We start from the raw sequence: 22,511 nt of genomic DNA on the forward strand, positions 1-22,511 counted from the left end.
TATAAACCTTAAAGAATGATGTAAATGTTAGTTGACATTAGCAAGGGCTGTCTTTTTCATAGCCATTCTAGCTGCAGCATTCCTTTTTGGTCAGTGGAGACCAGAAGGATAAACAGATGAGAATGAATGATATCTCAACAGACTGTCTATGCTTGTGATTCCATAGGTCTTAATAAGCATTTATCACTTATAAGCCCAGGGGGGCTATTATACTCATTAATGGAAGGAACATTAGAATTGGAGATCCTGGATTCATACTCTGAGTTTACCATCTGAGTCTCAGCTTCCTTATCCATAAAAGACACATGACCTCTCAGTTCTCCTAAACTCATATACTCACATCTTCTTCCAGGATGCTGGGCAATTCAAAAGCTATGAATACAAATGAATGTTTAAACAGCCACTCCCCCAAATAATATCTCTTGGTTGATACTGTGAAACTGGGAAAACCAAAGGTTTGAAGCTCAGGATTATTCTCTGATAGTTTCCTGTAATCTTGTATTCTGCCAAACTCCTGATTCTGAATGGAAGGGAAGGAGAAGGAAAAGGAGGAGGAGAAGGAGAAGGAGGAGAAGGAGAAGAAGAAGGAGAAGGAGAAGGAGAAGAAGAAGGAAAAGAAGGAGGAGGAGATGGAGAAGGAGAAGAAGAAGGAAAAGAGGGAGGAGAAGGAGATGGAGAAGGAGGAGAAGGAGATGGAGAAGGAGGAGAAGGAGATGGAGAAACCATCCAAAGCCAAGTAATATGTCTTCTTGATTTTTGTCATTACTAATAGGATTTGGGAAGGAAAGGGGTTAAAAGGAAGTATTTATAAAGCATTTATTGCACTGTGCCAAGGGCTTTTCAATTTTTTCTTATTTGATGTTCATCACAATCTATGGTTGTGGTTATTGTCCTTAGTTTGCAGTTGAAGAAATTGAGTCAAATGACGGTAAAATATTATAATAGCTGATATTTCTGTAGTGTTTTCTATATGTAATGCACTGTACTAAATGCTCTGCAATTATCTCATTTGATCCTCATAACAACCCTAAAATGTTGTCCCCATTTTACAGATGAGGAAACAAACAGGTTAAATGACTTGCCTAGAGTTACAGGGTTAGTAAATTTCTGAAGTCAAATTTAAAACCAAGCCTTGCTGACTCCAATCCCAGTTGTGGGGAAACTGGGAAAGAAATGCATGCTGGGAGCAATTCCTTCCAAATAAATTAGGACTATGGAATAGAGTAGAGTTCTTTGTGGAGTCAGAAGATCAGGGTTGAAATCCTGAGTTTGCTACTTTTGTTAGTCTGGGCAAATAATTTGGTCTTTCTAGTTCTGTTTCTTTATCTGTAAAATGAAACTGTATTGGATGAATTCTGAAATCTTTTCCAGCTTTGAATCTATGATTAAAATCTATTAGTTAGTGATATTTTTTCTTCTTGAGAAATGATTACTTTTTTCTTAATATTTTATTTTTCCAATTGCATATATAGTTCTCAACATTAATTTTTGTAATATTTTGAATTCCATTTTTTCTCTCTCCTTCCCTTACCTCTTTCTTCCCCAAAACAGCAAGCATTTAATACAGGTTATATGTGTACAATCACTTAAAATATATTTCCATATTAATCATGTTGTGAAAGAAAAATAAAAAAACAAAAAGAAAAAATAAGAAAGAAAAAGCAAGCAAATAAAAAAGAATGAAAATAGTAAGCTTCAATCTGCCTTCAGTCTCCATAGTTATTTCCAACCCAAGTGTACTGGAATTGTCTTCACTGTATTGTTGACAGGAGCCAAGTCTATCATAGCTGATCATCACACAGTCTTGGTTACTGTCTACAATATTCTGGTTCTATTGAGGAATGTTTGCATATGCTCTTCTTGAAACCGAGTTAATTTTATTTAAGTGATAAATGTGTAACTTTATCCTGTTGGTCACATTTTTTTCCTTAGGAGAATTTAATATTCCTGCAAGATTTCCCTATAATTTTATAATAGGAACCTGAGACACAGATGATAAAAGGCATGAGGGAGGAGTTTATTCACAAGAATCCATCATTTACTTAATCATCTTTGGTGCAACCTCAACAAGGAGTACATCATTCAGAAAAGGACCAGACTAAATGTGTGGTGTCAGAGGAAGTGCCTCAATCCAAGGCCAGTAAATCAGGAATTTCCTCCTATTACATATAAAATTAGGATAATATTATTTATAATACCTGTCTCACAGGATGGTTGTAAGCACTGAGACAGATGTTCTCTCTATAGCATTGTAGAAAGAATATTGGATTTGGTGCCAGGAAGACCTGATTTCAAATTCCACTTTAGATGCTTACTAGTTTCTTCATGATCCTTAGCAAGTCAGTTAACCTTTTTCAGCATCAGTTTCTTCATCTGTAAAATGGGGATAATAATAGCCCTATCTTCCAGGCTAGCTATTATTAGCTGAGTTAAAGAACTTTGTAAACTCAAAAGCTTTAGGTAGATGCAAGCTATTTTTACTTCCGGGGAGTAGAGCTTTATTAATTTGAGGGCAGAATTTTATTAATTTCTTATAGAAATTCTTATTGAAACATTCCTTGGGTGATATAATATAAAAGGCTTATTCTTGGGATACACTGAAAAACCATTCCATCATCTTTGCCAGGGAAACCTCAAATGGGGTCATGAAAAATTGAACATGATGGAAGTGACTGAACAAAAAAATAATACATATAATAAATCCAACATTTATTAAGCGTGTACCATGGGCCAGATACTATACTTGGTGTTGGAGATTAAAAGGCAAAATGAAGCTTTTTCTGCCCTCTTGGAGCTTACATTCTATCAGAGGGAGACATTCACATACATACATAGATATATCCCAAGTCAGGTAAGATGTTGCCCCCTTGGGTATACTGTTTTTTGCTTTTAATTTTTATTTATTTTTAAATAATAGCTTTTTAATTTTCAAAATATATGCAGATATTTTTCAACATTCACCTTTGCAAAACCTTGTTTTCAATTTTTTTCTCCCTTTTTTCCTCCAACTCCCTCTCTTAGATAGCAAGCAATCCAATATATGGTAAATATATATAATTCTTCTATACATATTTCCACATTTATCATATTACACAAAAAAATCAGATAAAAAAGGAAAAGAAATGAGAAAGGAAACAAAAAGCAAGCAAATAACAACAAAAAGGTGAAAAAATTATGAATGATCTACATTCAGTCCCCATAGTCCTCTCTCTGGGTAGAGATAACTCTCTCCATCACAAGTCTATTGGAATTGACCTGAATCATCTCACTGTTGAAAAGAACCATGTCCATAAAAATTGATCATCACATAATCTTGTTCTTACTCTATACAATGTCCTTAGTTCCACTCACTTGACTTAGCATTAATCCATGTAAGTCTCTCTAGAGTTTTCTGAAAACACTCTATTGATTGTTTCTTATAGAACAATAATATTCCATAACATTCATATACCATAATTTATTCAGCCATTCTCCAACTGAATGGACATCCATTCAGTTTCCAGTTTCTTGCCACTACAAAAAGGACTGTCACAAACATTTTTGCACATGGGGGTTATTTTTCCTCTTTTATGATCTTTTTGGGATATAAGCCCAGTAGAGACACTACTGGATAGCCTTTTGGGCATAATTCCAAATTGCTCTCCAGAATGGTTGGATCACTTCACAACTCTACCAACAATATATTAGTGTCCCAGTTTTCCCACATCCTCTCCAGCATTTATCATTCTCTTTTCCTGTTATCTTAGCCAATCTGAGAGGTGTGTAGTGGTACCTTTAGAATTGTCTTAATTTGCATTTCTCTGATCAACAGTGATTTAGAGCATATTTTCATATCTGTAGATATGGTTTTAATTTCTCCATCTGAAAATTGCCTATTTATATCCTTTGACCATTTATCAATTGGAGAATGGCTTATATTTTTATAAATTTGAGTCAAATCTCTTTGTATTTTAGAAATGAGGCCTTTATCAGAAGTCTTGGATGTAGAGATTTTTTTTTTCCCTTGGGTATACTGTCAATGACAGATGAAGTAATTCCTACTCACCCAATGACAAAGCAGATGCAAAGTAATCTTCGTAGGGAAGGCAATAGTGCTTGGAGGGATCAAAAAAGGTCTTAAACCAGAAGGACTCTTGAGCTAAGAAGGAAACTGGAATTATTGGACAAGAGGGTGTGTCTTCTAGGAATGAGGGAGACCTTGTGCAAAGACATGCAGATGGTGAATGGAGTGCTGTGTACGAGGAACAACTGGAAGGCGTGTTTTGTTGGATTGTAATATGTAGAGAACCATGGCAAAAAAGCTGGAAAGATAGGATTGGGCCAGAACTTTAAATAACAGTGTTGTTCACTCTAGGAAAATAATTTTGAATTAGAGTAGAGAGAGGCTTGTTGAAGGAATATTGCGTCCATCCCAGAGGACATAATCTAAGGAGTAAGATTTCTGACTCTCCAATCCAGCAGAAGCCAGTAGTGATTATGACTTGCAACATCAATTTTTTTTGAGATTAATAATAAGAAGGAACTAAGTTGTGAGTCTAATTTAACTTTTTTATCTTCAACACTACCTCTTAAGATCAAGGTAGGCCCCTAAGATATTAAAGATAATGTTTGTATATTCTTGCTATATCTTTGAAGTAAATAATCTTTTCAAAAAAGCTAAACCTATATTAAATGGTAAAGTGGAACTGGGCTGTTATCCACTGGGTAATCCCAAATGGAAAAGTTGGACTGATGGACCCTTAAGCTGATGACAGAGAAGAGAGACTTCCCAGCCCATCAGAGCACCTCTGAGAACCATGAAGAGAAAAAAAAAATGTAACTGAACTAGCTGAGAGAATGAGACCAGAGCAATCATGTTCCATTCCATATCACCTGAGTTGTATTTTTTCTGCTGTTTTGAGACAAGAGCCTGTTTCCTTTTTCTTCTCATTGCTTTCTTCTTCATCTTCTTTCCATCCCCCACCAATTAGAAACCTACGACATACATGTGTTGCCTTATATCCTTTGTTTAAAAGGTATTATGTTTGTATAATGTGATGTGACTCTCAATACTTTGTCCTCAAGCATGGGAACAATTGGGTTCTTGGCTCTTGGACAGGTTGCCAATTGAAGATTTCATCCTTTTGTTCTTCCTGGTGTAAATTAACATTCATGATAAGAAACATGTGGTATGTTTTCTGTTTGAGTCACAGATGGGTGAGCCTCCTCTGGCCCTGAGAGACCCAGGCTGTCTAAGGAGGAAGTAAAGGGCAAAAAATAGCTAATTAAAAACAACAAAAACCCAAAGTCTCAGATTTCTCCCATCTGTAAGATGTGTTGCTTGGTTGGATTTAGCAATGACGTAAAAGAGGCTGGAATTCTCTGGCATCCCTGGGCCCCCTACTAGGTTGAGCACTGTTCTGTTGGCATTAATTCAAGAAGAAAAGGGTTACCTCCCATAGAGCTCTAGTGCACACATACAAAATCCACCTGTAAACTCATCAAACCACGGGATGACAGGTGTGGGATGGGACTGCCCTTCCTTCCCACAGAACTTCCTAGACCTCTTTTATGCACTCTCCCCCACCCCCAAGAATAGAATTATAGACTAGAAACTAGAAAGGACTTTGGATGTCAAACTGGAAAGGACTTCATCTAATCCAAAGTTTCTTAAACTGTGGGTCACAAACCTGATTTGGGGTCATGAAATTATAATTTGTTATCAATAAATGTTTGATTTGTATACATATTTTATATGCATATATACCCAAAGTGTAAAAATTTGTTGGGTTAAAAAAGGTCCTAAGCAGAAAAAGTTTAAGAAGGTCTACCAGTTCTAGTTCATTACTTTCATTTTCCTGATAAGAAAGCTGAGGTCTGCAGAGTAGACGTGACTTTCCTCTTTACACTGTCTCCTTAAATTTTAACCAGTTTTCACATGAAATATAAATATTAAGGTATGGATATAGATTTCCTGATGCAATGCAGAAGGCCCCAAAGTAAAGTTTGGTTGACTTGGAGTCTCTTCAGCATAGCCTCAAACACCTGATTCCAGTATCTCCTTTCTTCTTTAACTAAAAGGGAACGGGAATCAGAGTCTGGGAGGATAGGTCTGCCCCTTTCATTGTGCCATTGCCCAAACTGAACTTTTCTGTGTTTTGTCTCTGATACTCCTTTTCCTCCTAGGTACTTTTGTACTAGATAAAAGAATTTTAATTTTTGGCTCTGCCAATCAATTTTTTTCCTATGCTGTCCTTCTTCAATTCTCCCTGTATCCAACCTCTGCTTTGAGGGAAATGGGGATATTAATTAGGATGATTAGACCTATATTATCATATAGGGAGATGACCTGAGCTAAATGTCCCAGTCAGCTAAGGGAAGTTAGACAAAAATGTTCAGCACTTTTGTTACTAATGTTTTGTGGTGATGACTGCAAGATCCCCAAAGACCTTCTGCATTATCAAAAGGTCATGGAGTACTTATTTGGAAGACACTTTAAAAAGTCTCAAGGCCTACTACCCCTTTCCTGGAGCACTGAAATCAATCTAGTTTGAGCATCAATTGAATTCTGATGGTTTCACGATGGATAGCCCATGTATGGTGCATACAAGAACTCACTGAAACAGAATATTCAATTAATTACTTCTTAATTGTTTGGGAATTTGCTGTACAAGCAGGTGGATGTTCTTTCTCTATTGACTTCTCTCACCTCCATCTGAAAATGACACATACAAGTAATAGAACATCTTAATTAAAATTTAAAATGATTGTGGGATAAGGAGACAAAGTTGGGCAGGAAAAAAGAATAAAATGATCTGTCTTTCTTCAAGTCTTATATAATTTTCAAATAGATTTGTCCCATTTCTTTTGTATTGTAGCAGGTTGATATGAATCCTTTTTTCTAATTTTGAAATTTAATTTATAAAATTCTACTGTAGAGGACCACAGTCCTCTACATTCTATATTTAGTAACAATAAAAACCCAATTAAAATAAATAGACAAAATAAAAACTATAGTTCATTGAAAAAAAGAACATAAATCTTTCTAGGTCTTTGAAATTAAAATTATAACATTATTCAAATTGATCTCCAACCTTTCAAGAATAGCTACTAAGCTTTTGAATCTTACTCCCTCTTAGAAAGAGGGGTTAGGGAAGAAGAGGGGTTTAAAAAAACTTATATCGGAATAAAATTAAAGGATATTTTTTGTGCTCAAAAACTGAAATGGACTTCTGATTTCTTTTATAAGGATGTTCCCTCTCTAATATTAATGAACCACTGCGCACAGAAACTGTGGTATTAGATAGCCTTTTTTTTCCACAAAGGGGCACTTTAGTTCTAGATGTAGGCATGTGGTTTGGACTGGCTTAACTTATTATTAGTATCTGTTTCATAACAAAATATATTTCATTAAATCTTTGACAGATTTCAAATATTTATTTAAAAATCTGTTTAATAGTTCAATTCATATGTAACAGCATCCAGATTAAAAAGAGGTTGTTTTTTCTAACAGTATGTGTTACAATGATTTCTTAAATTCTTAAATATAAGAAATTTTAAAATACAATAATAACATAAACAATATGATATATTTTAAACATAAAATAAAACTCACAGGGTTTCCCCCATGAGAAAGAGAAAGGTTAAACAATATACAATATGAATGATTTTATTCTTACATATGAATAAAATGTCAAACAGACCATGCACAAACATGAATATGAGAAAAAGAAACTTAAAATGGGATTCCGTAACTTAATTTATGTTTTGTAACAGTTTAAGAAACTGATACTTAAACCTTACCAGAACACAAAGAAGGTTGTAGTTTTGATGACTGGACATTCTATTTGTCATCTCACCTGTAAACTATTCAAATAGCTCATGGTAGATATCCACTAGTTAAAAGAACAAGCTTGGGTTAATCCTCTTGTTAGTGACCATGTTCTTTATACTGATAGCCAGTTCCATTCATTGAGGTCCAAATATCCAGAATTTTTAAATTTAGAAGGTTGCTCCTGACTCTACATTTTTTCCTAAAATCAGGAAAGAACAAATGGAAACAGAGAAAAGACAATCAAAGGACCAAGTGCAACCTCACTTAATTGAATTGCCCTGTACTAACTGGTTGATGAGGAAGATAGCCAGCCCAGCCCTTACCTCTCACTAACAATCTTGAGTTGTAGGTCACCTGAATTTATACAGCATCTCCAGAAATGCATAACATATAAGGAAGAAATGGAGCAAAGGATGTCATCAAAGAAATGTATAATAGAAAAAAAAGATAGTTGATCACATAACTATGGTAAGAGCTAACTGAAAGATGCACCAAATGCTCTATTGCTATATATATATTGTTAAAAGAAAGCAAAGAAAGCACCCAGCACATTGGGTAGATTCCTCATGACAAATTTGTGGGAGAATTTAGATTGAGAATCATAAGGATGGACAGGTGTTGATGGATCTAAGACCAATAGAATCACACTGTGAAGATATCATTGAGAATTATTACTCTAACTAAATTAACAAAAAGTATAAAACATTTTAATAAGAATGAAGTTTTTACAACATAAAACATAACTCTATTCATATCAGAAGGCGTTTATATCTTCCAATGTGAATCAATTAATGTATAATCAATCAATTAAAGTGCCTGCTATGTATCAGGTACTATGCTAGATACTGATGGTACAAATGTAAAAATGAAATGTCTCCTAGTTATTATCCATCAAAAGACCAATAGAAATAAATAAACAAAATAAAATTTATAGTCTTAAAAAAGAACATTTAAATATTTCTAGATCTTTGAACTTTAAAAAAACCCATTATTTAAATTGACAGCTAAGCTCTCTCCAAACAAAAAATAACTATTAATCTCCAGTTCTGATTTCAATTTTTAATTGGTCTATTGTAGCTATTTTTCCTTGTTTAATCTCTTTAGTGTCATTTCTAACTCTCCTAAAAGGACATCTGGGACTGTGATGTTAAATTCATGTAGTAACTCTACTATCCTACATAAATCTTGCAAAATCTTGCAAATCTTTTCTTTCTTCTTTGTTGGCCTCCTGCCAATTATTTTCTTACTTGGGTATCTTATCAAAATTTCTCTGAATTTGCTTCATTTCCTGTTATGAGTTCAAATGTTGGAGTTCTTGTTCTTCTCAGAACACAGGGCGTAGAGGCTTAGAGCCCTCCGAATATCTCCAAATCCAAAGGTTCTGTCCTTTAGCCTCTGCCTCTGCTTTCTTCAGCCTCCAACCAACACAGAGATGGAATGTCTCTCTTGTATCCTTCTGGGGAGCCCAGGCACCAACTACAGTGGTGTGAGATGAAGATGAATCTGGTTGTCCACTGAACTCTCCACTCGTAGCTTCTTCCTCTGTAAACTCTTTGTCTGCCACCAGCCAGCCAAGAGGAAAAAATGTATTCTGGAATGGCTGTCTCGCCTTATATGTGAACCTTCTGAGAGAATGGAATTATGGGTTTTCTCCCATAGTGCTCTCTGGCCCAAAGAGCTTTAAGGGAGGTGTGGACTCCCTTGAAGTTAGAAAGTGTACTTTGTGAAGCTAGCATACTTGTGGACTCCAATGAGTAAAGGTGTGAACACAAGCCTTGTATTAATTAGTTCTACTTAGTACCTTGTTTCAGGTTCTGGCCAAAATCTTCTTGTAAGATTAGATCAACTCTAATTAGTTAGCAGTTAGTAAGGATTCCAACATCTCCCCCTTTCTTTTGTTAGATGAAAACACCAAAGGAAATAGGAAATCTAATCAGATTAGTGGGTTTCTGAAGGGGTACACATAAATCCATCAATATGGGCCAGAACTTTGTAACAGATATACATGGTATACATAAATCCACCAATATGGGAAGCATTACACATAATTTACATAAGCACATAGCAATATAACACAGGCTAGTAGTAATGTAACAAATAACGAGAATCAATCTGAAAATTTACACATGTCCATAAGTCCTAGAAATAGTCCATAAGCAATCCATTGTCCATTAGTTCATGTGCCAGGAATCTAATAATTCCTGTAAGCTCTGAAGTACTGCAAAAAGTCTCATCAACAATTTTTCATCTCAGGGAACCCAATGATTCTTGCTGGTTTTTCAAGAACTAAAGCAGTTTCATCTTGTTTTAGGAAATCCAATGATTCCTGAAGATTTTAAAAGTCTTTTTAACAGTCTCCTTGTCAGCTATGCTCTTTCAATGGTGAGCACCATCAGCAACAGAACCACCCGATATTTCTTGGGTCTTCTCCTTTGTTTCAAGGGTCTGCTCCATCTCTCTGCGATGGACAAGGCGAATGCGGCTCGTAGGCACCCATCTGATTCCTTCTCCACATGTAGAGATGCAAGCAAATCCTCTCCCCCAAGCAGTTAGCCTATCTGGTCCCTTCCATTCACCACTTTCTGGATCTCTCCACATCACCTGGTGATTATCTAAAGATAGTGGAGCTGCTCACACTGGACACTGCTCTTCTGGTGGGTTATAAAACCTGTCTGCTGGAGCCAGTGCATCTTTATCAAAGATTAAAAAATTAATGGTATAGAGAACTAAATTTAGAAGTTCTCTAGGGTTACCCGTGGCTCCCCCTTTCTTTTGTTTTTGGAAGACTGTCTTAATGTCTCTGTTTCTTCTTTCTACTATTGCTTGACCTTGAGGATTAAAGGGTATGCCAGTAAAATCTTATACTGTGCACAAAAGTGTTCAAAATGTTTGGAGGTATATGCCGGTCCATTATCTGTTTTTATTTCTTGTGGCACACCCATAATTGCAAATGCTTGAATGAGGAATTCAGTGACCACTCGAGCTGTCTCTTTTGCTGCTGGTATGGCAAAAGTGAATCCTGAAAAGGTGTCTACCACAACGTGGATAAAAGACAGACGACCAAAAGATTTATAATGAGTCACATCCATTTGCCAGATTTCATTGGGTCTCAAACCACGAGGATTCTTCCCTAGAGGCAGTGTAGGAGTGTGGAAGGGAAGGCAAGCTGTACAGCTTTTCACTATGCTCCTAGCTTCTTCTTTTGTAATCCCAAACTGTAAACGCAAAGCTCGAGCAGCCTGATGGTATTTAGAATGGGATTCCTGGGCCTCCTGAAATAAACACTGCTGGATCAAAGAGTATGCACAGCTTGATAACTTTTTGAGCATAATTCCAAATTGCTCTCCAGAATGGCTGGATGTGTTCACAATTCCACCAACAATGTATCAGTGTCCCTGTTTTCCCACATCCCCTCCAACATTCCCCATTATCTTTCCCTGTCATTCTAGCCAATCTGACAGGTGTGTAGTGGTATCTCAGAGTTGTCTTAATTTGCATTTCTCTGATTAATAATGATTTGGAGCATATTTTCATATGTCTATAAATAGTTTCAATTTCTTCGTCTGAGAATTGTCTGTTCATATCCTTTGACCATTTATCAATTGAAGAATGGTTTGATTTCTTATAGATTAGGGTCAATTCTCTATATATTTTGGAAATGAGGCCTTTATCAGAACCTTTGATTGTAAAAATGTTTTCCCAGTTTATTGTTTCCCTTCTAATCTTGTTTGCATTTGTTTTGTTTGTACAAAAACTTTTCAATTTGATATCATCAAAATTTTCTGTAAAATGCTTTTAAATTTTCAGAATGCTTACTTATACCAATTCATTTGAGCTCACAGCAACTCTGAGACTGATGTTACAGGTATCATTATCCCCATTTGTAAAATGGGGAAATTGAGGCTCATAATGATTTGTTCATGATTGCACAGCTAGTATCAGAAATGGCATCTGAATCCAAGTTTAGTCCATTCAGACAATGAACCTGAATTTTAGAGATTGGGATTAATATCTTGGTGTAGACAAATATTATTCTTCTCTGTGCTTCAGTATCCTTCATAAAATGAAATTGCTAATAATTTTAATACCTAGTTTAGGTTAATCCTACAAATGGTTGTAAGGAAAGCACTGTGCATTTGTTTGTTCAGTTATGATATAGAGACCAAAAGATATTAAAAATCAAGTCAAGAAGTCAAATACAAAACTTGCCAACTCAAGAGATATGGTAGTTAGAGACAATGGCATTTAAGAATATAAATTCCTTTATCATATTTTAATGGAAGAATGCTGGAAAAATATGAGCCCTATGTTTCATAAAACATAAAACACTGGGAAATTGTTGGAATCCTTACTAACTGCTAACTAATTAGAGTTGATCTAATCTTACAAGAAGATTTTGGCCAGAACCTGAAACAAGGTACTAAGTAGAACTAATTAATACAAGGCTTGTGTTCACACCTTTACTCATTGGAGTCCACAAGTATGCTAGCTTCACAAAGTACACTTTCTAACTTCTAGGCTTGAAACTCTATTCATTGCACCACCTAACTGCCTGAATTTTAAAGAAATATATAAATATTACTTATTTTTATTATATATATATATACACATATATGTTCTCAAGAGCATTTTGTCTAGGGTGAGAAGATCCATTTGTCATGTAAGCCCTAGCTTATAAGGTCTTACCATAGTATGGAAGTAATCTGAGATGGGTAGGAAAGGCAAAAAGACAGAATGTTGGAGAGATACTGCAAGGCCAAAGTATTCCAACTTCAATCAATGGCAAGTGGCCTTTAATTTATGCCCAGGTGACAGAGCAGCTAGGTGGTATAGTAAATACAGCTCTGAACCTGGAGTCGGGAAGAACTGAGTTCAAATCTGACTTTAGACTGTGAGACCGTGAGCAAGTTATTTAACTTTGTTTGCCTGTTTCCTTATCTATAAATTGAGCTGGAGAAGGAAATGGCAAATCACTCCAGTATCTCTGCCAAGAAAACTCCAAATAGGATCACAAAGAATTGGAAATGACTTAAAAACAATAGGGCATGTATAATATACTCTCTTTAAAGAAGCTTTTACTACTATCTTAGGTGCTGTTTCAAAGCAGAAAATGAATTGAGGGGTAGAGAGAGGAAGAAGGAAAAAAGGCAGAAGAAAAAATGAAAAGATTAAAAAAACCCTTTTCTTTGCCAATTAAGTAATTCAGGAACAAGCATGTAGACTAATCCAGGACCTGAGTCACAATGGATGGGTATATTAGTCATTTTGAGATTTTTTTTTTGGTGGGGGTGACTATATGGACCTATGATTTCATTGATAAAAGGAACTGGGGGTGGGGAATGAGAAGACTTTCTTTATCAATGAATTCAGCCAACAACCTTGCAACTTAAAAGAGTTGCCTCAATGGAACTAAGGGTTTAAATGATTTATTCATTGTCACACTGTCACTATATGTCAAGGGAGTGATTTAAACTCATGTTTCCCTGACTCTGAGATCAGCTCTCTATTGTAATTTCCAAAATGATATTGACAGTAGAAAATAAAAAAAATTGATAATCTGGCTAAAATGTGACTTTATTAAATTCTCTGTGTTAAATAAAGAGGAGCTTTGGAGTCAGAAGATTTGGGCTTAAATATTGGCCCTGCTGCTTCATATCTGTGTGACCTGCACTGATTCCTCACCTGTAAAATGCAGAGGTAAGACTAAAGATCTCTTCTGACCCTATTCTTGGATATTTTTGCATATCATTGATCAAAACGACTAGATGACACCTTAATGCACAGAGCATTTAGCCTAGAGTTAGGAAGTTCTGACTTCAAATTCAGCCTCAGACTTAATACCTGTGTGACCCAGTCATATAACCACTTATTTGCCTTACTTTTTTCAACTGTAAAATGGGATAACAATAGCACCTATTTTCCATGATTGTTGTAAGAATAAAATTAATAGCAATATGGAAAGTGCTGTGCAAACCTTGTTAAACACCAGCTATTACACTGCTAACTGGACAATCATATGCTTGTGCTTATTCTGTTTTATCCCTAGATGGTGATCATACATGCTCTGTTGAAGTGGCTTGCAAGAAAAAAAATGTAAAATATAGTATTATTTTCTTAGTTAAATTGTTCATTGTTAATATTTTTATAATTAGTTCTTAAATGTAGCATTTCAAATCTTTTAGAATAATTTGAATTGAATAATTAGTCTCCCCAGGACTCTAGTTTAAACCAACTCTTTAGGATTTACTCAATTACATTATGATTTAACATTGATCTAGTTGAGTTTTCAGAGTCTCTTCAGAAAGGGTTCCTGCTTCCTTCTGCTGCCTGCTAACAACTACAGCTTAGCTTGAAGCTAAGCTATTCAGGCTGCTGGATTTCTGGTTAACAGTTTCCAGGAGTTCTTAAAATGAAGGTCTTTTTTGAACTTTTAAGATTGGTGGCAATACCCACTGATTGACAACATACACAGTCAGTTATAAAAAAGTTAATTTAGAAAATCTTTGAAAGAAATCTGTATTCTGTTCAATTTAATAGCCCTGTTTCACAGCTTTGCAAAGAATAATATTTATTAGTCTGTAGACAACATATTGGCTTATTTATCTTATTGAGTTATATTAAATATTTTATTGGAAAGGGAATAAGCATTTATATAGTGTCTACTGTATGCTTATATAGTGTCTACTTATGCTAAGCACTGTGCTAAATGCTTAACAAATTGTTAGCCTAGTGCTTTTATTATCCCCATTTAAGCGACTTGTTGCCAGGGAGAGTAGGGAAGTGGATGGTATCATACAGATAGTAAATGTCTGAGGCAAGATTCAAACCTGAACCCTTTCGTTTTTAAGTCCAGCCCTATTCCATTATTATTTGCCTTCTCAATATCATACAGATAGTGAATATAATTGCGACATATAAGAAGTTCAAGAGAAACAATTTTTGGTAATTAAATTATTTTATTAATTATGATTAGTGAGTAATTAACAAAAGGATGGTCATTTGACTGTTTCTCTAAAACAATGATCATGAAACTCGATACTTGTTTGCTCTTAGAAGAGTGGCTGTTCCTGAGAGGGTGGAAAATAACTGATTGGTTGACAAGTAATGAGAGATTATTATATATTATAATATTCATATTATATGTCATAATATGAATATTACATATAATATATTATATTATATAACATATAATATTAAAATGAGAAATGGGAATAATCTATTGAGGCTCTGGGGATATGAATCTGATCACTCAGTCTTGGACAAAGAAACTCATTTATACCAGGTTACCCTCTGTCTAAGGAAAAGGGGAAATCCACTCAGACCTGTCTTACTATATGACAATGGATTGGAATTTACCAATTCACCTAGTTATTAGCTGTGAATTACTTTAGACTAGAATTTCCTTACCTTTTTAATCAGATTTGAGATTTCCCAATTGTGTGTGTCTGGTCCAATTTTTCATCTTCTTATTAGCCCTGTCCTTCAAAAATTGGCTGGGTAAACTATAGGGGCTGATTTCTGAATGAGGAAAAAGGAAGGGTTAAAATCCTAGTTTTAATCTAATAATTATTAGTATATATAATAATATATTTATTATAAAATATTTATAAATATAATAAATAATTATTTCTCTCAGCATTCTAGTCTATACTTGTAATTACCAGAGAAGGATATAAAAAGTTTGACAAGATGTGTAATATACAAGATGTTTCCCTTTTCTGGTACTTTTTACCTTTGGACTTTTCTGATATGGATGTCATAGGAACTTTTAAAATATATCATTTGATTTATATAACTATTGCAAATTATTATGTGAGCTACACAAAATATGTGAATTTCCCTCCTGGAATTTGTCTATGAATTATGGATATAAAAGCTTTCATTTTATTTGCGTTTCATAGCTGTTATATTACTTTTTCAAATTTAATAAAAAATAATTTACCTATTACATTATATTTTATACAATAAATATCTTCATTATGTTCTGTTGCTGTTCAGTATTTTTGTCTTTTTGTGACCCTGTTTGGGATTTTCTTGGCAAAGATATGGTAGTGGTTTGTTATTTCCTTCTCTGTCTCATTTTATAGATGAGGAACTGAGACAAATAGAGTTAAGTGACTTGCCCAACTAGTAAGTCTCTGAGGTCAGATTTAGACTCATGAAGATAAATCTTTCTGACTTCAGGTCTGGTGCTCTATCTACTGTGCCACATTAGCTGCCCTTCAATATTTTACCTTTCAACATAAATAAAGAAAATTTGTGTTTGTGTCATTCCTGTGAGCATGTTTTCACTCTCTTCAAAGAAGCAATCTGATTTATGGAGTTAGTGTCACTAACTAGTGTCAACACTGTGACATAGGCCTTTGGTGAACTTATCTGGGTTTGGACAACTTATTCATAATCAGTATTTGATATTTTTTCCAGATTAGTAGGATCTGCCAGAACTAGCTTTTGAGAACCCTGTTAATTTTAAAGTCTAAAAAAGCTTCCTTTTTTTCCTGCCTTTCCAGTCTTATACCTTATTCCCTGATCAGATCCTATTGCCCTATTGTGTGATCTAGTGACATTTACATTTTTGCTGTTCTTCACATATAACACTCCATCTCCTGACTTTGGGAGTTTTATTGGTGGTCCCTCATGTCTGAAATTCTTTCATTCCCTCTTAAGTCCCACCCCAAATCCTACTTTCTATAAGAATTGTGTCTTTTCTTTGTGCTTATCTCCAATTTATGTTGTATATATTTTGTTTATAAATGATTATTTGCATGTTATCTTTATTTCTCTAGGACTCAATACAGTCCTTGGCACACATTAGATGCTAAATAAACACTTGTTTGTCTTGATTTGATAAAAAAAAAAACTTTAATGGACTTGAATGTATCTACTAATATGACATATATATGTGTATACACACACACACACACACACACACACATATATATATATGTGTATGTATGTATAGCACTTCTCACTCTTACAATCTCATTTCACTGCCTGAGCTGTAACAATCTCCTACCCTTCTTTAAGTCCTGTACTTTCTTCAAGTGGTAATTCAGGCTTGAAAACTTTTAGTGAGGGAGAATCCATTACCTCTCAAAATAGCATATTCTACTTTTGAATAAATTAAATTATTAATAAATACTTTCCCCTTACATTGTGACTAAATTTGCTTTTCTAGAATATCTTTCCATTGTTTCTAGTTTTGACCTCTGAGGCAAAGTGTAAAAAAATTGTAATTCTAATAAGTACTCTTTCTTTCTTTTTCCTCTTTCTCATTTTTTCTCCTTTCCCTTCTTCCTTTCTACCTCTGTCTCCCTTTTTGTCCTATCCCTCTCCTTCTTTCTTTCACTTCCCTCCTTCCTCTCTCCTTCCTCTCTCCCTTTCCTCTTCTATCTTTCTGTCCCTTCTTCTTCCCCATCCCCTTTATCTTTCCCTCTTCTCTTTCCCTTTTTTCTTCTCTCTTCTCCCTTTTACTCTCCCTTTCTTCTATCTTTCCCTCTACTCTTTCTTTCTTTTCCCCCATTCCCTAAATCTTTCTTCTATCTCTTTCCTTTTATCTCTTGCTTCTCCCCCTCCCTCGCTTGTACTTTTTCCTCTCTAACTCTCTAAAACTATACATTTTTGTATTGGAAGGGAATCTCAGCTGGTCCAACTCATCCCCTGCCCCCAAATACTTACTTCACCATAGGTGAAAAGTGGCAGTCCAGCTTCTGCTTGAAGACCTCTGATGAGGGGGAGACCCATTACTTTCAGAGACAGTCTAGTATTCTTTAGGAAAATTCCATCATAAAGCTTTTTACTAACATGAAACCCAATTTGCTTCCATACCTTCCACTCTTTATTTTTGGTTTTGTCTTCTGGGATGTAGTTAATTTAATCAATTTCCATATTTCATGGACTCAGAGTCCTTTACCATTTTCGGCTCTCTAGCTTACTTATGTCTTTCCAAAACTATGATGTCCAGAACTGAATGCAATTCTCTGCATATGCTCTGACCAGAGAAAAATAAAGTAGAAATGCAATATCTGTGTATCTGGAAGCTTGTTCTTTTTTGGCTGCCAGATAATACCATTGACTTAGAATGAGCTTATAGTCCATTAGGATAGCCAGATCCTTTTCAGACAAGATCAGGAATCTAAATAGTTTTCTATATTTTGTACTTATTAAAATGATTTTCCAAGTGTAAGATTATTTTCAATTATACTGATTGTATTTCATCTTATTATATTCAGTCTAATGGTTGTAATTTATCAAGATTTCTCTTTTGGACTTTGACCTTGTCATCTGATGTTAGCTATTAGTTAGACTATTAATAAGCATTTATTAAGTTCTAACTATGTGGTGGGCATTATATTAGACACAGAGACAAATACAAAGAATGAAGCTATCTCTACTCTCAAGAAGCTTATATTTTAGCTTTGCATCATCTGCACATTTGATAAGCATTACATCCATGCCTTTATTCATGTCATTGATAATGGGGCCAAGCACTCTGAGAACCCCATTGGAAAACTCCTGCCCAGTTGATACTGTAACTTGACAATTCTTTGAATCTAGTCATTTGACCAATTCCAAATTCAACTGCTTGTCTTACTGGTTATCCCACATTGATGCATCTTTTCCATAAGAATAGAGAGATTTTTTATGAAATGCTTTGCTAAACTGCAGATAGACTGTAGAGACAAAATTCTGCTGATATACCAACTTATTAACCATGTTTAAAAAATTTGGAAATAAAATTAATCTGCCATGATTATTCTTGATGAAGCCATGCTGATGCTTTGAGATCACTATTATTTTTTTATATTAATTAACCATCTCTTTAAAAATACATTTGAGAATTTCCTTAGGAACCCAATTCAAACTCATTGGCCATAATTAGCAGGTTCTATGCTCTTTAATTTTTTGAAAATTGGAACTTCATTTGCTATAGTGTCTCTAAGGAACATATACACGCTTGTGTATATACTTCTGCTTATACATACATGCATTCCTATTCATAGATCTCTCTGTCTCTCTCTCCAAAAGCATCTGTATACATGTGTATATATGTGTATACACACATGCACAAATTTATCCAACAAAAACATGGATGCATTTTTAGTCTAAGTTTGTTATTTCATGAAAGCAGGCAACTTTTAAGGAAATCTTTTCTACCAATGAAAATTAGAAATGCAGCAACTAATGGTCTCAGTGTTGACTGAGGCAATTAGAGGTTACATGACTTGCTCAGGGGCTCACAGCCTATTCAATACATTTGGATCAGAGTCTTCCTGGCTCTTAGCTCAATATCCACAATATCATGTTGCTGCCTAGTAGTCTCATTTCCTCTTTCTATATATACACACTATATACATATATCTGTTTGTATATATGTATGTATAATTATACATTATATATACATATTATATATACATATATAAATGTATAATTTTAGAAATTATAAAATAATATATTTTGTCAGTTGTGTCTGACTTTTCTTGACCCCATTTGGGGTTTTCTTGGCAGAAATACTGAAGTGGTTTGCCATTTTCTAAGCCAATTAATTTTACAGATGGGGAAATCAAGGCAAACAGGATTAAGTGACTTGCCCACAGTCATATAGTTAGTAATTTTATGAGTATGGATTTGAACTTGGGTCTTTCTGACTCTAGGCCCAACACTCTATCTACTAAGTCACCTACCTTCGCTTCCCCCAAATAATATATAAATATATGTATATGTGTATATACATATATATATATATATATATATATATATATACACAGTTTGACTCATTATATGCACAAACATATATATGTGTGTGTGTTTACACACACACACACATGCACACATACACATTTTTTTCTTGTCAGTTATATTTCTTTTCATTAATGTCCAACTTTGTTGTTTCATGCCGACTTCTGGTGACCTTATATTGTCAAAGATAGCTTAAGAAAATGGCTATTTATATAAGTGTATCTATATGTATGCATATGTCAGTATATCCACATATATGCATATGTATATGTGTATATCTATCTATCTATCTTTCTATCTATCTGTATATGGGCTATTTTTGAAAACCCAGGGAATCTAGTACTAAATAATAGAACTTGATTATATATATATAAAATATACACACAAATAAATATATATTCACAGATATATGTATATATTGTATGCCTTTATACATACTACATGTGTATATGTATATTTATATATGTGTGTAAACACACATACACTCTCATATAAAAACATCAAGATTTAGACTACTTTCCTCCTTAAATAAACAAAACAAAACAGTTCTGATAGTTACCAAAACAATTCAGAAATGCTAAAATAATATATCTAGTTATTTGCTAGGGCTGTGAGCAGGACTCAAGGAAGTAAGACAGTTTTATCCAGACCTCCCTTCAGTTCTTGATAAATAGCAGGGGAGCACCTTGATGACTAAGCTTTGCTCACAGTAGTCATTTACTTAGACTGATTCATGCTCCTGAGAACAGCCTCACCCATGCAGAATTGGGTGTTTCCCAGTGAGGTCTGAAGTGACACAAGTACCTTAATGCACGTGAGATTGTCCTTGAGATCTTATGCAGGTTATGATTCTAGGGATTTTTTAAGTGTCCTTTGGCAAGGTGGGTCTCTCTGGAGTTTAAACTTGGGCCATGGAGAGAATGTGTTATGAGCTTGGGAGTTGTTCTGAGGTAGCTGGAAATGGGAATTATACTCAGGATCTTTCCAGATTATACTATATAGAAGAGACATCCATACTAGTAACAAGGAATAAATTCAAAATCTGTTGCAGGGTCTCTCACCAAAATGGGTAATTTGTTTGGCACTGCTCCTTTACTGGGGAGGCAGCATAGAGTGAATGGAGAAAGGGACTTCTAACCTGGTAGATCCTGGGATTGACTCCTGCCTCTGCCACTTGCTCTCTGTGGAAATCTAAACAAGTAACCTGATATCTCTGTTTTTTCATTTTCTCATCTGTAAAATGAAAGAATTAAATACTATGACTTTTGAGGTCTATTTCAGCTCTAAATCTATGATTCTATAATCCTATTTTATGAAATAAAAAGTTTATAAAATTCTGCCAACTTCAACAAGGATATTGTGACCATTGGCCTGAGCCATAATTGTGTTGAAAAACAATTTGTCTTTCTGCTCATTTCTATTTTTGCCCATTGCTTCTTATCCTCTCAGATCCCCTATGTTCACTCTGTCTGGGGCCTTCCTATTCTCTCCTCTGTTTCATATTCTCATCATCTTAGCAAGATTTTCTCCCAGATTCCTCATTAATACTGTAGTACAAATTACCGGTAATTGCTTAACGGTTAATTTCCCCTTCCAGGCTAAAGTCTTCAGCTAAAACAAATTTTCTATAAAGATGTAAGATCTCAGCCAGTAGAATGGGAAGGAATAGAAAGGAGATAGGGCCACAAATTAGATTCTAACCTAGCTTTCTAGTCTTATTTTGTACCACTCTCCTTTTTGAATGTGATGCTCAGGCAAATTGGATTACTCCCATTTACCATATTTTCCAGGACTTCCCATACATTCATGCCCAGTACCTGGAATATCCTTCCCTATTTGTGTCTGCCTTTTGTTAGTACTTAGTATAGGGACCACTTCCTCCATGCATGGTTCTCTGATCCACACCCCCATACCCTTGAGATCTGCCTTCTTCAATTTTTTCTAGAATATTTATTCTGATTTTCTTTTGATCCTAATCAAGCATTGGACAACCTTACATAGATGTATATGAATGTTTATGTGTATATTTGTGTATGATTATAAGTATTATGTATATATATACATAATACTTATATATAGGTATATTATGTATATGTATGTATATATATAGGTATATTATATATATATGTATATTATGTATATGTATGTGTATGCTTGTTTGCCTATATATATTTGCCTACACACACACACACACACACACACACACACACACACACACACACATAAATATATCTGTGCTTAACTATAGCTTACTTGAGGGAGATGGGGGAAAGGAAAGGGAGAAAAAAGAATATAGGAAAACATGCACAGCCAAGAACAAAAGACAACCTACAAGGAAACAAAGATGAACAGTTCTGAATACAATGTGTTCTATTGTTATATATGCTTTCTTGAAATGGAAATTATTGTTACACATATTGAATCCCCTCTTATGCTCTACTGTTCACACAACAATGTTTTCTTCTTTTTCTTCCTATTTTTTATTTAAGTTTTAAATAAATACATTAAAATTATATATTGTAAAGAAATGAAAGGAGGGAATAGGATAAAGTAGGGTATAGAAGAGTATGTAAATCAATGGAAGTGAGATAAGGCATGTAGATTAATGGGAAATGGATAAAGAGGGAGGGAAAAGATTGGGTGAGGGATCCTTGCAGAGGCATGGTAGGGAGTTTAAGTAATAGTAAGGTAAGTTAACAGGTAGAAGTAGAGCAGGGATAGGAAATCAGAAATATGCACAAACATAATAACTGATCAGAAGTAGAATTTATTAGAAAAAATAAGGATAGTAATCATCTTAGATAAAGACAAACTTTAAAAAATTTAATCAAGAGATAAACCTACATATCAACTATATTAATATTGTCTTAGATATATGTGTATGTATGGTTGTATGCATATATATATAAATATAGTGTGTGTTTTGTGTGTATATATGTATGTAAAGGTGCGTGTGTAT

General features: G+C 34.6%; 1 protein-coding gene across 1 annotated transcript in view; it reads left to right on the forward strand.

Moving 5' to 3' along the window:
- Nucleotides 1-670: 670 nt before the first annotated feature.
- Nucleotides 671-22,511, forward strand: part of FER1L6 (fer-1 like family member 6) — a 258,649-nt gene continuing 236,808 nt past the window's right edge. Inside the window, exon 1 of the mRNA XM_051971065.1 lies at nt 671-736. Coding sequence (XP_051827025.1) covers nt 672-736 — 65 coding nt within the window. The 5' untranslated portion in view covers nt 671. The remainder of the gene's footprint in view (nt 737-22,511) is intronic.

Source organism: Antechinus flavipes, chromosome 1 (genome assembly GCF_016432865.1).
Source record: "Antechinus flavipes isolate AdamAnt ecotype Samford, QLD, Australia chromosome 1, AdamAnt_v2, whole genome shotgun sequence".
Classification (NCBI taxonomy): Eukaryota; Metazoa; Chordata; class Mammalia; order Dasyuromorphia; family Dasyuridae; genus Antechinus; species Antechinus flavipes.